Source organism: Geospiza fortis, unplaced genomic scaffold, assembly GCF_000277835.1.
Source record: "Geospiza fortis unplaced genomic scaffold, GeoFor_1.0 scaffold403, whole genome shotgun sequence".
Taxonomy (NCBI): Eukaryota; Metazoa; Chordata; class Aves; order Passeriformes; family Thraupidae; genus Geospiza; species Geospiza fortis.
In genome coordinates this window covers 4,136,087-4,154,278 of record NW_005054336.1, presented here as the reverse complement: position 1 = coordinate 4,154,278, position 18,192 = coordinate 4,136,087, and the positions used below count along the sequence as shown (strand labels likewise).

The following is an 18,192-nucleotide window of genomic DNA, read 5'->3' as shown; positions in this document are numbered from 1 at the left end:
AGAATAATTAATGGTTTATCATTCTCTATAGTTAAGATTACTGCAACCTACTGACTGACTAACTTTACCAAGGCCCATTAAGTAGAAAATACCATGCCAAATCCTATAGTTCCAAAAAAATCATTCTTTCTTTCTTCTTATCCTCTGTGGCTGGAATCACACTAGCAGGCTGCAGCTGCTCAGCTCCCCAAGAAACCAGGAAGGTAACAAATATTGCAGATGTCCTTATATATCTATATCTATCTATCTCTCTTTCTACACACAGCGGGACTACAAGACATGGGCTATTCTGCCTGATTATTTAAAAGAAAATTTATTCACCTCAGCAAACTGAATTTCAGGCTGTCTCAGAGTCTGGAACAGAACAAGGACTTCAGCCTCATCCCTATGTAACACAGTCAAACCTTTTGAGCAGTCTTGCTCACTGTAACACATTTGATATTAGGAAAACCATTTCTTGAGATGGGACTAGTGGATTTATATTCCTGTTGGCAAAAAACCCACAGAATTTCTTTTTCTAATGTTTTGACAGACGTAGATGTTATCTAGGCACAGAATTAGACAAATTATCTGGAGTAAACTAGAATTTGAAATCACAGCACCTTAAATCCTGCAGATAGCAGGATCTTACTAATCTTGTCATGCTGTAAGGTACTAGAAAACATAAGGAAACTTATAAAGAATTGAATAAACTGTTTTTGTAAAATGGCTTATGAAACTAATTCTTAATATAAAACATTAAAAATGGCAAGCTACAGATAGCTGTATGAACTGTTATTCCTGCAGGGCAAAGGCACCTTTTGTAACATGTTAAACCACAATATACAGAAATACTTTTAAGTGTATTCACTTAGCTTTGAGGCTTTCCCCCAATTTCTAGTTAGAATGCTATAAGGTTTTGGTTTATTTCACTTACATACTGTATTTGCCACTCAACATTATCTGATCAAAGATCATTTTTGGACTTCTCCAACCAATTTCATTGCTCCACCAGAGAAAAATGTACTGATTCACGAAGAAATAAAAGTCAGCAACTGCTCTCTGACAAAATACCAGAATTATTTTAAAAATCTGAAATTGAGTTTGGAGAACGCTAATGGTAAAGTTTTACTAACAATCTGAAAACTCACATTCCATGGAGTGTAAGAAGTTATTCATGAATCTTATTTTTAGTAAAATTTTAATAAAAGTGATGCTTTTCACATTCTGAAGAGCTAAAAATACAGAAACTTATTTACATTTTATAACAACAAAAATGTACAAATTACTATACAAAATGCATTACCATCTCATGAAAAACATGTTTTTGAAAGTTCTAGGAGTTAGGACATTACTAAGTCTGTATTTTCTGAAGAGATACCACTTTACAGACTAAGTATCCATAACTGAACAGTGATTTTCTTCAGATTAATAAAAAATGCTTTCATGACAATTATGACTGTCATTACTTTTAATTTTGGCTGATACAAATATAACCTCGTAATAAAAGCTGCTGAATTTATAACAAGTCAAAGCCAATATATACTCTTTCCCTTGAGGTTTTTGCCACAGAAATTTTCAAAATGAGAAAAGTATAGAAACTTCTTTTTAAGGAAATAAGCCTGGCAAGAAGCATGTAAGCTACCTTTTTATAAACCTCTATATTTGTACACAATCAGACAGTGCAGATGTTTACAGTTATTTCAAAATTACATATATGGCAATCACTGTATGCTATCTGATACACGTTTTAGAGTGGAAACAATTCAGCACAAGCTGAACACACAGAATGGCAAATTTCAAGTCACATTTCTAGTTGAAACACGCAAGCACATTCTGATAGACAAAAGGATATCTGACACACTTTTATTTTAGAAAAATATGGGACATCATATTGTACAGATGAAAAACGTAACAGATCAGCTCAGTCAGACCCTTAACTACTGCTTAAATCACTGGAAATAGTCACATCTGTGCGTTTGGGTGCTCGAGTTGGAAAAAGATGCTGATTCACAAACTTTGAGTATGGATGAATAGGATTCTATCAGCACTTGAGATTGGGTCATCATTGCAATACCTGGAGTATGACTTAAATCATATATTGGGTGTAATTCTGATAAAATGCATTTTATTTAACGTATTAAGACCAATGCAAGCCCCTACATTATACCATGACCTTCAAAAGCTGATAGCTATTTACTGATTTGAAAGCCATCCAAAGGAAGACATCAATTCAAAAAGTATTCTGACATCAATGTACCTACAGTGGTTGTACTGGAAAAGTGACTGAAAAATGCTTTGATTTGAATGCTGACAGCTTTTACTGAATACTCCAGGATCATTCAGTTATTCTTAAATGGCAACTGTGTAAAATCCTATTTCTAACTGAAAGGGAAAAAACCCCCACGACAATCAGTTCAAAGTAATATACAGGAAAACTACTGAAGTGCCCAAACTGTTCTAATATTCATTTGAACCCATGACTCTGAAAAGGTGAAGTATCCTGTTCTCAAACATGTATGGTCCACAGATCTCATGTGAAATCCTTTGTTACTTTCACCCATGAGTGTACTGTATGATTAGTAGAAAATCTTTAGCACACACAAAAAAAATGAAAGATGAAACTTGCAGCAAGAGAGCATGGCAAACCTGAGAGATCTATTAGTGCATAAATCTGCTTAAAAACTAAAAAGATAGAAAGAGAGAGCTAACAAACTACAATAAAGTTATGTCTTTAAAGCAGTAAGTTATAACAGGGTGGGAAATGTTTAATTTGCACATATGCCTGCAAAGGGGTCACTATCTGAACATAAAGAGTTGGTATTTTTCACAGCATCAGATTTATGGTAAAAAGCCATAAATAGCAGTTTTTAATATTATGCTTTTCCCACCCTGGCAGAGAATAACATGAATTTAGAAGCACAGTAGAAGTGGAAAACAAAGAAGAGAAAAGATAGAAAGCAGCAGAGAAAGACAGAAAAGGTGAATACAGAGCTACAGAAGTGTTTATTGAGCATGCTACAGAGGTAAGCAGAGTACACACAAAATGAAATTAAACAACCATCAAACCTCCCAACTTTGTTAGAAAATTAATTTTTAATTGTGCCACTTCCAAACTATACTGAATTTTACAATTCTAAAGATGTAAAAACTCAACTAATAGAAAATATACATGACCTTTTTTTTCTACATAGATAACAGAATCTATGAATCTTGAAACTAAGTACATCAATTTCAAAAAGTATTGGTCATTTAAACAGAATCAAGGTAACAGTTCAGACTGTCAGTGAACTGCTTTCAAATTAACTGGATCTGCAGATTCTGAGCCATGTTTATAGTAAAGTCAGATCAAATTCTAAATACAAAATATTTTGAAGAGATTTATTAAAACTGAATATTACAATGCAAGGTAAATTAAGACTAAAGGCACATAAACTTTGGTCCCACCTGGTTGTCAGTTTTAGAAAACTGCCACAAAATTTCCTGCAAGCATCTGCAGCAAACTTTCTTCATCATTGAAAAATACATGCACCATTTCCTGAACTAGCTTGACCGGTCTGTACATGCTCAGAAATCCACAACCATATTCCATATCTTAATTACAAACTAAAGATGGCAATATATATTGAAATGCACGTAAGTCATGTCAACTTCAAAAACATCTACGAAAAATATTCAGCCACAAACAAGACATTACTTAGTGCTGACATTTATATGATACATCCCACAAGAGTGTGTACAAAAAGGTTAAGATTCCACAATGCTTTTCACGTAGGGCTCAAAGTCACAGAAGTCACTTTTTGTCCTTTAAGAAATTAATAATCTGTACCTTGTTAATTTTAACTAATGCCTACATTCATAACTGAATCTAGACCAGAACAATGAAATACAAAAGGCTTTCTTTAAAAAAGAACACATAGCAAAAAGTAGCAAAAATCAAATAAAATCATTTTACTCTTTCAGCGTAATGCATCTTATCCAATTAAAAAGAAAATAAGTGACAAGCCAGCAGATAAAAGAAATCTATCAAGCAGGAGAAAATAAAAACTTAACCTTTTTACACACCCCTGCCTAAACATATTTAAATTATCATGTAACAATGTGCCCCAGACAACCAAATTTGCTTTTTACTAGTTATGCAATTCCAGCAGTACTAATTTTCCTTTTTAAGGCACGTACGTCAACTAAGTTGAAAAAATGTTGTATTAACTTGAAATCTTTTAAACAAAACAATGGTTTATCTAAACAACAGTTGAACAGTTGAAAAGCAGTTAACATCACTGCATTTTTTTAAATTATTTTTTTAAAACAATCAAGGAATGGTAACAGCATGAAAAAAATAAAAAAACAGAAGACAAACTCTGGTCCCCACTTTCTTGAACAGTCAAAAGGTGACAACACCAAACAATGCAATACACCTTCATTCTCTATCTGCCTTTTTAAATAGTTGACTTAGAGAAAGAAACTCTCAGATGGTGACTTTCTCCCAGATTGTAATTGTGAAGATCAATCAAAGCCTGAATAGCTTCTTCTACTGTTGACATCTGAAGAAGTGCCATCTTGTGATCTCTTCTGAAACAAAATAATGGAATTAGGAACTTGAACACTACAGGGTTGCTCCTAATGTTTGCAATTTGATATATACTTTTTCTTAAGATGAGCTGCAAAACTCTTTTTTTTTAGAGCTATGTGCAGAAAAGGTACTTACTGAAAAAATTTAAATGCTTTCACAGTGCCTCCAGTGTTAGCAAACAATGTGCGTAGATCCTCTTCTGCTACTGATGGTCTACAGACAGGAAGAAAATCAGCATAAGCAGGAAATCATTAGTCAGTTCAGTGTGCTGTGATTCACATAAATATTATCAGATTGCTGACAATGAACACTTACGGAATATTGGACAGATGAAGGGTTGCAGAAGGAGGAAATATATTTTGGAAGTTTTTGGAACCAGGTTTCTTGAAGCGGTGCAAAGGTGAATTACCAAAATCTTTAGTCAGCCCTTGGTCATCCAGTCCCTCTCGAGGTAGTTGTACTGTCTGATGTTTAGAAAGGGTAACCCGAATGATCTTTCCATACATTTTTTGTCCATTAAGATGGCTCATGGCTGAAAAAGACAGGTTTACTCAATTGAGTGCTACTTTTCAATAGCTTGTGGTACATCACACATGCAAAGAAGAAAAGCACTCAAGCAAATCAATGGGTCAGTGTGCTAAAGGACTAGAATCAAGAATTAGGTCTGCAGACTCTTTGTCAATATTTAATTTTATTCAGGGATCATCATTCAGCTGTTGAATTCATTTAGGGTGTTCATTTAAGTGCAGACCTTATGGAACACAAGTGCATGCAAAAAATTTTGGATCTGGTGGATAACCAAGATAAGAGACAGACTAACAAATATAAACATATTTAGTTCACCTGATCTTACACAGCCTAATTTCCAAGTACTTAGACTAATAGGAATATAAGCAGAAAACTCATCTTACCCAGCTGTGACTGGTTTCCATCAGCCATCTGTATAAGAGCACTATCTTTCTTATTGTATAAAATCTTCACACGCTGCACATCACCATAAACACCTTTTCAAAGTCAAAAGTAACCCAAAAGAAAAGTTCATTTTAAAGCCAGCCACCTAAGTAATACATTTTGACATATCAATGGAACATTCAGACAGCAACAAGATCACTCACTCAAACTCAACACACTCACAAATGAATAAAGGAGATAAAGATTTTGAATAGTGAATTTTGAAAAGAATAATTTCTGATAAACCCTCAAAGCTATGTGAATGATATAAAATTAAAGACCATGCAAAATATATTAGCATGCATTAAAAGAAAATCTGTGTCTATGGAGAGATTTAAACAGCAAAAGAAAAATAGCAAAAGATTTACTATTCAACTTTAAGCCAAAGTGCTAGCTACAAATAAGAATTAAGGTGAAACAAAAAAAACCAACCAAACAAAACCATAAAAACAAAACCAAATCAATAATAAAAGTATAGTGCTAACAATAACATACCGAAGAGGGTAAACAGACTTTGGGGCGTAACCATCTTTAGAAGGAGAGAAGAGCAAGCAGCGTAAGACAAGAAGAGAGAAGAGTCGAGGAAGAGCGGAGATGAACAGATCATCCATAACGAAGGGTGGTTCCCGCAGAATGGTGAGGTGGTCATGGATCATGGTTTCAAGGCGGTTAATTGGGGCAAGTTGGTCCGAGGAACATTTTGTTCAAGCACAGAAGCATGAACATCGGGAATGGAGACAGGGAACGTAGACAAAGACAAGGAGAAGGGTAAGACAGGGAAGGGCACGGGAATTTGGGTAAAGACAAGGAGAGGGAAGTTGAACACACAGGGAAAAGGATGAAATGGGGAAGGGAATACAGCAATGCAGAAGAAAAAAAAATAAGGAAGTGGGGAACAAAAAAAAAATAAAATATAGGTCAGTACATAGGAAATGTAGGAATTTGGTCAGAAAATGGTTGGTTTATGTACTGTACGAGAAAAACTGAGTAAAATGTAGTCACCCAAGACAAATATGGGTAAAGTACATTCATATCAAGAGTAAACTACAGCATTTCATCTCAACATGAAAATAAATTAAAAAAAGCATGCAATAGAAATTTTAAAATTTAAACTTTAACTGCGTAAGCATGGCTGGTTATGAAATGCAGGCAAAATATCTTTCAAAATGGCACTCTGATCTGAAACATTTTAACATGCAAGACTGTGGATGACAAAATAGTACTAGATGATAAAAAAAGCTTAATGATTTACAGTGACAGAGGCCAGTTAAAAATGGAACAGCTAGACTGATACAAACTTCCCACATTTCATACCAGCTTTCACAGCCATCAAAATAAATGTAAAGGACAGTAAAAATGCAAAACTAAATTAATCCCTTTAGATTTCAGAGTTAGCAAGAAAGATACAGTTAAGGTGAAAATGTTTGCCACCACTTTTTTATTTTTAAGACAAATGAGTAACTGCAAAGAAAAAAAAATTACTAAGAGAGACTGGAAGACTGCCTCGTCAAGATCTTTGGGAGAACCTTCAAAGAAAAATGTGTTAGAGTAGTTCACATAAATTAAGACTCAAAAATGTGAGATACAAGCATGAAATGAAACAGCAAACAATAAGAAACAAAACAGAAATTCTAGTTTACATGATTACAGTTACAAAAGAAAGAATAGTTGGTATTCAAACATGAAGAAGTTACCAAATTTTTCTTAGAAAAAAAATAGGTAGCTGACTGTCAAAGGATATTTTAAGTTGTTAGCTACCTAGGAACAAAAATGTATTTAACAATGGCTTTAAAATAAACTTTAGGGATTATTAAAAAAACAGCAAAAATACTTTGAGCTTAAAATCCAAATATAAGAGGCCAAATGCAAAGAAATTATAAAATACTGACAAATGAAGTGTGACTAAAGAGGGGGGAAAACAAAGTAAAATTGTTTCACTTACCTCTTCATTTAAATTGCTAACCAGGAGGACTGTATTGCCACCAGCTGAAACTCCAGGCATTCCCACACGGCCAGCAGCAGCAGCTGCAGCTGCAGCAGCAGCATTTGGAATAGCCAAAGGACTCAGAGCTCCTGGAACAGCTGCAACAGGAAGCCCTAATTTTAAAATAAAGCATATTTTACGAAACACACACAAGTCATTTTCTAAAAAAAGTTCCTATATCAGTACTAGGGCTGTATACACCACTCTACACAGCAAACAATACAACTGTAAAGTCATCCAAAAGGTTATGAAATAGGCTGGTAAATTAAGGCAAGAGAAACGTAGAATTTTTTTTTCAGATCAAGTCTGCAGACTTATGAGGTATAAAAAGTACTTTCTATTCAAATAACCATTATTGTGCAGCAAAACTGTTTGCACTGCACTCCAAAATGCTTGAAGTGTCTAGTTTATCAAGATGGTCTAAAGTAAATGTTGATTAAATCAGTAAGAATAAACACTAATTGTGCTCTCTGCATCATTACATCCTTGTTTCTCATCATTTGAGAGACTTTCCACACTTCAACTTGGTGCTTGACTAAATCCCCAACTGTGCATTTGTCCATGTGAAGAGGTTTACACATCTCTCAGAACCTTAGCATGAGGTGGGGAGGCAACCCTCTAAATTCAAGATTCAACATGCTCTGTGGCTTTAGTAATCCAGTTCTCTGAAGAACCATGTTACCCTCAGCTATAGCTTCAGTTGTGCCTCTACGTTTTCTTCTTCAAGGAAACTCAGACCCTGTACAGAAATGCTGGTTTTGTCTGCTCACATCACTGGGGTATGAGTTGAGTGTGCTACTCCCAGGATTCGGGAAAGGCTCTTGTGATACACTTGCACTATACATGGTTTATATAGGAACAGCTTTAATGTATTTGATCCACATTGCCATTTGCACATCATGTAGGTTCAGTAAATGAGCACCATTGTATCAAAGTACTTTTCCAGGACAGTATGGCATGACAGATCCCCACCAGAAGGAAAAACAACTTATTTTATACTAGGTCAATAGCAATCACTTACATTTTAGAAAATGTCAAGCTACCAGGTCTTACTAGAGCATAGCCAGTCTTCTAGTATGTCTAGACATTTCTCCCTAACCTTAGAAACTTTAAGCCAGTCCAGCATTTTCAGGAGTAAAGGAATCTAAAGAAGACCAGTGCAGTGTTTATGGTTCTTTCCATAGCTGGGCACAGCAAAGCCAAGTAACTCAAAAAGGCAAAAATTCTTCACAGCATCAGACTCTCCTAAGGACATTCTTTGGCCCCACCACAGAAGTTATAAACAATGATTTATTACACACCATTCCTACAAAAGCATTTTCAATTATTATCCTTCAAAACTGTCAGCAACAATCTCAAAAAGGGGCACTAGTGGAAAGTGCTAACAAAGAACGCCAGCAATGGCAGCAATGGATAAAGCTGTGTGAGCCCTAAGCACAACAGTGAATTTTCCAGCACAACAGTATATTTGCAGCTGTAATATTACACAAATACCTAAATTGTGAGTAACGAATATCAGTATTTGCTATTTTGAGTAGTTCTTATATAAAATATTTTGTATGTTGTGGTTCAGTATAATACACCTGTTGTTTATCCAAAACTTTTTTCTGTGACATCTGTAACTTTTTTAGGGGGGTTGAAGAGGAGGGAGACTATATCTATTGTTTCATATGTGAGGTAAAAACAGAAGAAAAAAAAATTGCCTCTGATCATTCATTTGAAACCAGCTCATTTAGTCCACTAGTAATTTTCTCCTTCTTTCAAAAAACATTAACACTCATTGAATATTGTCCAGTTTACAGACTCAAGGATTTCTGAAACCTTATTTTATCACAGGTGAGGATGTAGTAGATGAATGAGTGATGATGCATGCAGGCTAGACCATCTATTTGACTGATGTGTTTTTAACTGATTACTTAGCATACATAGATCTCATTTTTTGAAAAGGTCAGACAAATTACAAAGCCACAGCAAACAGCTGTGGAACAGAATTCTTGGTCTGCAGTCTCCACTGTACTTTGATTTGCCATTCTGATTAAAGCAATGAAAAGGTTTTTAATAAATAAAAATAAGAAGAGTTTCTATTATGAAAAAGTTACCATGTTACTGTTTAGACCTTGTATGAAACTATTTAGAAATTTAGCTATGTTGTAAACATGATCAACTAGTATTAGAAATCTTTGTCACTAGCTTTATTTTAGCTTCCTATAACTACAGATAACAGGCTTTTGTTTTTTTCAAAATATTAATGGAAACATACAAATATTACATACTTTCTTTCTAGCCTTTTGAGGCCTTTTCCTCAATGAAGTTAAAATACAACATATCACATTATTAATTCCCTCTCAGCTTATCCTTTTCTGTGACTTCCGAAATGCAAATTGCTAACGCCATTTTCATAGTAGGCAGATTGAAGCTACACTAAAAATATATTATCAACTTCCATGAAAACCACAGGCACTGTAATCATCTTAATGCAGGTAAGTAAAACTGACCAAGAACTGGGTTTATAGACCTGTTATGAACCCTTTTCATGGCTCTATGTCAAGTAATCACCATCTACTTGTACTGACTAGTTCCTGCCATGCTTCCTATGGCTTTGAGGGAGACAGCAGCTTAACACCTCTGCTTAACAGCTTACAAAGCTACAGGAGTTACATCATCAAGTTACATTTACTGAAGTGGAGCATTCACTTCACCCAGAAGGAAACTGAGATACGTTTGGTTTGGAATTAGTGCAGATTTAAGAACCAAGACTAACAAGATTTACATCCTGTCACTAAAACACAAGCCACAAAATTGTGTTGAACCTAAATCTCACTTTTGACATATGGATTACAGTATACTCCTAGAAAGCCAGCAACAAAACGTTGCACCCAAGTTTTGTACAAGTTCGCAGCATATAAAAGTGTAACATAAGCAAAAGGAAGAAGTGAGTCCTTAGTGCATTTTCTGTTGGCAATCTCATGATATACGTATAAAAGATTGCTACAGCAAGAATTTTTACAGCAATGTCACATGTCCATCTCATGGTATTCTTTCTGAGCATGCAAAAGAACCTGAAGAACAGCACACTAAACTCCAAATGGAGTTCCACTCTTTCATGGGGAAATATGCCCTCTGAGAATCACACGTGAATAAGGCACAGCCTTTGTGTGCACTTTACAACACTAGACATGAAATGTATCCTTCAAATGTATCCTGACAATTTCAGAAAATTGTCAAATACAGTGCAACATTCGGTAGCCCTAGCTACAATATTTACCTCTTCCTGGGTTCACATCATTCACTAAGTGCCTTCTACCTTTCATAACAGAGAGCAGAGGCCCCTCTTTCGTAGAGTAACTCAAACTTACTTCAGTTCGGCCCAGACTGTACAAAAAACCATTAAATCTATGTTGTTCTTATGTTTTCTTCAGAACAAAAATGGGAAATTATCCAAGAAAGAAAAAAAGACTAAGCGGGAAGAACAATGATCACAACATAATAAATCAGCTTGTATAAAAGTTATGATTCAGTATCTGAGTGCTATTACATTTTTAAGAGTGAAAGGTGCTCTCCCCAAAAAACAATTTGACAGGAGTAGGAGCATGCATTGATTATTTTGGTAATAGTCAGAAGACAGACATATCTGTACCTTTTTCAGAGCATTTCACCAACTTCTGATGAACTCAAAGGCTGAGACAGGATATATAGAACTCCTATAACATATCACTAGAAGTGCAGCTATAGATTTTTTTATTCACAGAAACTACAGGTAGCACCAAAGGATTTGGGTATTTTAACCAAAGAACATAATCTTTCCCCTTTGAAGGAAACCAGCAAAATGTTAGTTTCATAATCTGATATTACAAATAACCATTCAGCATGAAGAAATCATGCACATCATGTTAAGTCTCTCTTACAAATTAGCTGGGAAGGTGAGCAAGGTGGCCACAGACAGGAACACATGATAGAGGGAAGGACAGATTTTGGGATACAAACTGAACTAACTTGACTTTTTCTAGTACTTTGTGCATTTGTCATTTTGTCATGCAAGTTTCACTCATTTTTTGCAGTACTTCTAAAGGCAATATAATTATGTTACTACAATTCAGACCACAATCTAGACTGAACCGTGCCTGGGTCTTTGGACACTATTGTAATTTAAGTTGTTAGAAGGATTAATGAATATTTTCATGAAGTGGCTTTGCAATACAGAAGAAGAATGTAAATATCATACCTAGAAGAGAGGTTTCCTTGGCAAATGCTGCAGCAATAGCTGGGTCCAGAGTTGGTTGTCCATCGCCAGATGGAAGGTCAGGACGAGTGTAGTCCCTGCTCTTATCGTTGTTGTACTTGACATTCAAATTCACCAATTTGGAAAAATCAATTCGTAGGGTACAGCAAGCATTATAAATATTTTGACCGTCTAAGGCCTGAAAAAAAGATCACAGTTTATTTAAAAGACACAATAACAGTTGGTTGCACAAGGCTGGGGTTTTTGGTTGTTTTATTTTAAAGAAGGTCAGTGTATAGATATTTATCTGTCTTACAGTCTAGCTTAAAACCAATTAAAATGCATTAACCTCTCAACATGATGCCAGGAAGCTCCATGCTCCCTTCTTACCTAGAAACTGTTTTTATGCACCCAAGTGGCAAGGGACATTTTCACACTGTCAAATTTAAATTTTGTCTGTCGAATACAGCTCATTAACCTGCATTCCAAGGCACAGCTTAAAATCAGACATAATGCCAAAGAGATTTCTCAAAAAAAAAAAAAAAAAGAACAAAAACAAAAAGCCAAGAATTTTACATGGAAAATCAACTGAGAAAAAAAATCTAGACTTCACTACCATGTTAGACAGCCATCTGTTAAAGCATAATATATACATTATTCCTGCATGCTTCCCTTCTCCTCTTAAAGGTAGATAGTGCCAAAAATGAGAGAAAACCAACTTTAACTGCTAACCTGATGTTCCTAATACTCTCTTTTAGAAAACCCATTTTCACAATTAATTGGTACTTCTAAAAGAATGTGTATTAATATGACAACTAGTACTCTATGAAAACACTTTTGTAAAAAAATCCAACATATACACACACATATATATATATATGTGTGTCTCCGTTATCTCCCTTATCCACCAGGCAAGTCAATACCTGGATTTGAGTCCATTTACATTTTGGGCATATCCTCCTTTCACTCTAAGCACTACCAGTTAAATATGGCAGACTTAAAAATACAGAAACTGTTGTAATAAAGTCACTTTAATTCTTAGGGAGTGCTAGGAAGTGATGATGCAGCTCATCTTAAAAATTAGCAAATTAGCATTCAATCAATTCATTATGCTAAATATAAAGCTACCATATATATATATATATATATATATATACATATGCACTGAAAAAATCAAATAAAGCAAATTTTCAAATACACACATCTGTTTGGACTGAAATGTTAGACTGAAATGTACCACTTCTGGACCTGAGCTAGCTCTTGCAGTTAGCAGGGTTACATCTGCAGTGTACTTGCTAACACATCCAGGTTCTGGTAGGGCTTACTACTTTGAGCTCAGCACTGCACAAACCTTGTGTGCCTGCTATTTTCATACAGTGATGCATCTGGAAACTGAACATCTTACAGACACCCCTCTGCCAGGCTTGGGCCAGAAAGGCTGTCCCCACAAAACATTATCACACCTGACATCTCCAGGGCTCACAAAATCACTTAAAAGAACTACCACCACTGGCAGTCAACGTAAAACAATGTGTAAGTCAATGTAATTATTTTGCCATAGCTTGGAAGTTCTAAAAACATATAGAACAAAAAACTTAACTGGAAAATCTAAGCATTATATCAACAAACAGCAATTAAAGAGAAACTCCTATGCTTGAGATTCAGCTTAACGATGCCTTATACAATATTTCAAAAGCAAAATTTACTGTCCTTATTCATAGAGCACAAGCTTCATTAATTAATTCTGTATTGTTGGGGTGGTGGCGAGCACCACCATTACAGCATACACCATTTGCTAGCTCTTTAATACATGGTGACAAAGCACAATCCAAGACTCCTGTTGGTATTTGGGAAAAGAATATCACTTGAACACTTGCACCTGAAAAAGTTTATATTGAGAATCTACCATCACTTTTAGAAGACTTCCTACCTTTTAAAAACCACTAAGATATGGACTAGAGGAAGGTGCAAATTATCCAGCCAGAGTTTTTTTACTGTCAGATACAATGTCACTGCCCAGCAAGGGAACACCCAATCCCATGATGAAGCAAACAGGTGTGAATTCTTGAGACAGAAAGGATGTATTTAGCTTAGTCTGAATCACAGGACCCAACAAGATTCATACTTAACCTCTGTGTGGAGTCTGTAGAAATACTGACTTGTGGCTTGCAGAAAGCTGCTAAGTTGATGGAAATATTTTAGACTTAAGAAGTAGCAAACCAAGACATATCTGTGTTTGGAGTTTCTAGAGTAGTCAGTATTTGAAGGGAGTTATGTAATTAACTAAAACTTCTACTGAAACAGCAAAAACTCCTTCCAAAATCAAAGCGACCAAAAATACATATATAAAAGGTACTGCACAAGAGAAATCCCTTGTAGCTGGGGGATAGATGGGCTGAAAGAACATCCTGAATGAGAAAGGAAGGAGATGCACTCTTAATAAGCACTGTAGTCAAACTCTAGGAAAGGATTCAAACACCAGAACAAAAAAAAACCCTCACCCCAACCATCTTTACCAGCAACATCATACACCTCTAATAATGCAAGAAAGATTCTCGCCAACCAGCATTTTTTTCAAGATTAATTGTTCACATCTAAAGTCACAATTGCGAATATGTGTCCTGAGCTCTTAGCAAAAGAATGTGCAACAAATCCTCAAACACTGTTCCTCTCAGACATCCTGAAAAACATGACACCAACCATTCACTGCTAGTGAACGCACATACAAACATTATCTCCAAGAACTCTAGCTACTGTGAAGAAACTTTTCTTTCCAGTATTTATTTCACGTGTGATACCACACCACATCACACATGGGCCAAACCAAGGAGATCAAGAATCATGAGACCTTCTACAAATGCGAGCACCATTCTTCACCTTGCCTGTATCAGCAAACCCAAAAAATTCAACCCAAGATTTTCAGAAGGGTCTTAAGAGCTAAAAGCATAAAAAAACTCCCCAAACCCAAGGAAACAACACTTATAAAATATACTCCAGCTCAAGTAAGTACTTCAAGGTAACTGAAGGTCATATGGTAAGTATCTCTTGGGAGAGATATGTCCCAAGTGCATCCCACAGATCTGTGCATGTGAACGGAGCATGAATTGTGCTCCTTAGAACTAAAGATGTCAAAAAAACCCTAATACGATAATAGCCCTGCAGCTCAGTATCCTATCTGAAGATGTTCTTTCTTCCATTCCACAATAACTACCTGAAGTTCCTACTACATATTTTAGGGCAATGCAGATTGGCAGAGATCTTTTGCAGACTGCTACCAGCACAGAGCTACCCTGAAGTTGTGAGGCAAAACAACTGGAAAGATGACATGTGCAGTCAAACTTCACTGGAATCTTTGAATCACGTGCAGGCCGAGGAAGGATCAACTGGCCAACTGTAACAGAACCCCTAGTGATATTTTTAACCCATGCTGGGTCAAGATGACCTGCATGCACTACATATGAGCCTCAGTTGATGGTCTGTAGATGAGTCATTAATGACTGTTAATAGCCACGATTTGGCAAGAATACTTCCAGTACATCTGCATGAAGGCAATGCTCTGAATTAGCCAGCTTCTCAGACAGAAACACCAGCACTCTCATCTCATGGTATACCAAAGTACTGGTGTTCAAACATTTAAGTCTGCTGCTTATGCTAAGAGTACTCATCATTTACAATGAAAATGGGCTATTTTTAATGCTTAGGTATCTCCATATGCATACAGACATCTCCAGACAAAACCTTCATTAGCAGAAGCACAGCAGTTCAATGTGCTCTACTCTTGCCCATTCTCAGTTACATTCTCCACCCTGGCTAGACTGCTGCTTTATACAGATCCTGAAGCTGCCAGTCTTCACCCAAGGAACCTATAACGATCCAGCCTGAGGGCCGTGATGAAACAAGTATCGGTGGAGCCACTATCTACTTTTACAGGAAATGAGTTTCTTACAAAACAAGCGGGTCAGGAATGAGGTTTTTCACTAGCTGCTCATTCAAATTGCAAAAGAGATCCCACAGGGCTAGAGGTTTCATATTGCACATTCTTGTCAGTGTCACTGTTTTCTCAGAACCTTCAAATGCATCGCATCTCTCCTTGGTACTTACATCACTTGAGTTTTTCAAATTGCTCTTTAACTTCCTTAATAAGTCTTCAATTTCTATTAAGGCCATATTCTGATTTCCTGTGAAGAGGGCCACCGGAAAATTAAATTTCCCTATTATCTTCTACAGTAACTTGTATGGAAAACAGATTGAAAACTTTACTCTTTTACCACGTGTTTGATCTTGAACTCCATGCAACTTAATTGCAGCCACCACATCATCTTGCTTCTACACCCAGATGTATTTAAGGTGAAGAGGTTTTCTTCCTTATCACTTGAATACTTGACTGCTTCTTTCCTTCAGGTATTTTTGTTCTGGCGGCACTTCATGTTTTATCACAGTGACTTAACTGTAAGAACTGTATTTTACTCTATTTAGTTTGTGAGAGTAGTGGGGAAATCAAACCTTCCTTCCAATTTAGCACCCTTTAGTAACTGCACTTGGTACTACTCTTAACATTTTGTATGTTTATGCATAGATTGGTTAAAACGTGAAACCATAAATCTAAGGTTATTTCAATTTCAATAAGGCCCCAACATTACTCTGACAATGACTGCACATACATGAGTCACTTATTCAATGAAGTTTTGTCATTCACACACACGTTACTACAAGTGAACAGGTACCCTAATGAAAACATGCAAAACTGGAGAAACAAATACATACTGGGTTTTTTTAAGACCAATAGAGTCCCACAAGCTAGTATCAGTTTGTCTGAAGTCAACAACAGCAAGAGATTCTTAGATTCCTTTCACACTTTTACATACCTCATCCTTTCATTTGTAACTTCTTTATAATATATTCCTAGAATTACACTGATAATTTTCATATCACTACAGTCCATTTCACAGACATAATTTTTCCATTAAAATTTCTGATAATATACATGACTCAAAAAACGAGGTCAGAAGTTTTAACACGTCATACTTTGCATCAGAAAAGCACTTTAAAAGCAGCAGCAACATCTACTACTGAAAATGGCTTTCGAAACACAAGTGAAGCCTGAATTACAACCTTCTGTAACAAATACATTTAGCATCCAACTATTTATCAAATATTTCAAATATAAATCTAAATGTCTACAATTGATTTCTGCAGAACTTGTAGGTTATGATGTAGTTTCTGTACCACTATTTTAAACCTGCAAGGTCCATTCCAACCATACCAATTCTTATGTAGTACATTGATGTATCTGCATTTCTCTCCACTCTGAGGCACAATCTAATATTTGATATTATTTCAACTCTGAAAATGACATTCCTAATTTAAATTGTGTTCCAGATCTACAAGTATTTCCAGACTGCTTTTCTGGAGTAGATTATCTTAAAGTGGGCCACCATAAATCAAGCTGCAAATCATCTCTTCTCTCTTGTTTCCCTCAACAGCATGAAAACTTACACTCTGCTTTTTGAAAACATGTTCAATTCTTTGTGATCCCCCTGTCTTGACCATGTCACAGTTCTTGACTCAATGCTGAGTATTTCATTTGGTGATAGGGACAAAAATGACCACCCTCCACCATAACAAAGTCTTTATTACAATATAGTCCTCATTCTTTACAACAGAAGATTAAGACCATTTTTGTCTTTCCTCTACCAAGAGGAAAATTTGCCAACTTAGCCTGAGGTGTGAGCTTTTCAATTTTGTGAAGTTCTCAGCTAGTCTGTCATCTACAGGCAATAAGCACTTTCTATGCTGCCAAGCAACACTTAACCAGCATATCAATTTTAATCAGCCTTCCTCAAACTCAGACTGCATGTGAAGGTTTGAAAATACAAATTAATTCCATTTATCTCTTGAAAATTATAATAATAATAATAATAAAAATCTCACCTTCCCCTTTGGTTCACCTTTTCTACTGCCACAAATGTGAACATATGCCATTCAATTAATTCAAACCATCTGGTCTAGATGACATGCTGTTGATCTTTGCCATAATTTATCCATTGGCTCTCTCCTGCTATAATGAATAAAACCAGCTACCTGTTCTTGCCTCTCCTATCCAGGATAGGAGAGTTTCCTATAAAACAAAAGCAAGATCCTGCTCACCCATCACTGCTGCAAAGCTTCTTCACAGTCTGGTCACATGAGTAAATTGCACTCTTTCTTCTGGGCATTTATGGTTACATATTAGTTTAGATTTTCTTTTTCTTTTTAAGGATACTATAACTAAGTACTTTCACAAATCTGTAACTAATCCACAAATCACATTTTGGTATGGATGCTTAAAAGTACCTGCCAACAACAACTCAAAAGGGTTACTAAATTTGCTGCTTACAGTGAATTAATTATGCATCACCCTGACATCCTACATTCTTACTTCTGGTAGACATTTTTACTATTGCAGTCTTGCATATTATTTCATCTCTGTGCAGTCTTACTACAATA

At 35.8% G+C, this 18,192-nt stretch overlaps 1 protein-coding gene across 4 annotated transcripts in view; it reads right to left on the bottom strand.

Moving 5' to 3' along the window:
• Window positions 1-1,163: 1,163 nt before the first annotated feature.
• Window positions 1,164-18,192, bottom strand: part of PTBP2 (polypyrimidine tract binding protein 2) — a 43,112-nt gene continuing 26,083 nt past the window's right edge. Inside the window, exons 7-13 of one of the 4 annotated variants that reach the window (XM_005422091.2) lie at window positions 11,710-11,905; window positions 7,446-7,600; window positions 5,999-6,032; window positions 5,464-5,556; window positions 4,868-5,084; window positions 4,688-4,765; window positions 1,164-4,551 (exon numbers count right to left, since the gene is read on the bottom strand). In XM_005422091.2, the coding sequence (XP_005422148.2) occupies window positions 4,419-4,551; window positions 4,688-4,765; window positions 4,868-5,084; window positions 5,464-5,556; window positions 5,999-6,032; window positions 7,446-7,600; window positions 11,710-11,905 (906 nt within the window). In that variant the 3' untranslated portion in view covers window positions 1,164-4,418. The remainder of the gene's footprint in view (window positions 4,552-4,687; window positions 4,766-4,867; window positions 5,085-5,463; window positions 5,557-5,998; window positions 6,033-7,445; window positions 7,601-11,709; window positions 11,906-18,192) is intronic. The other 3 variants (XM_005422089.2, XM_014307455.2, XM_005422090.2) reach the window with 3 other exon arrangements.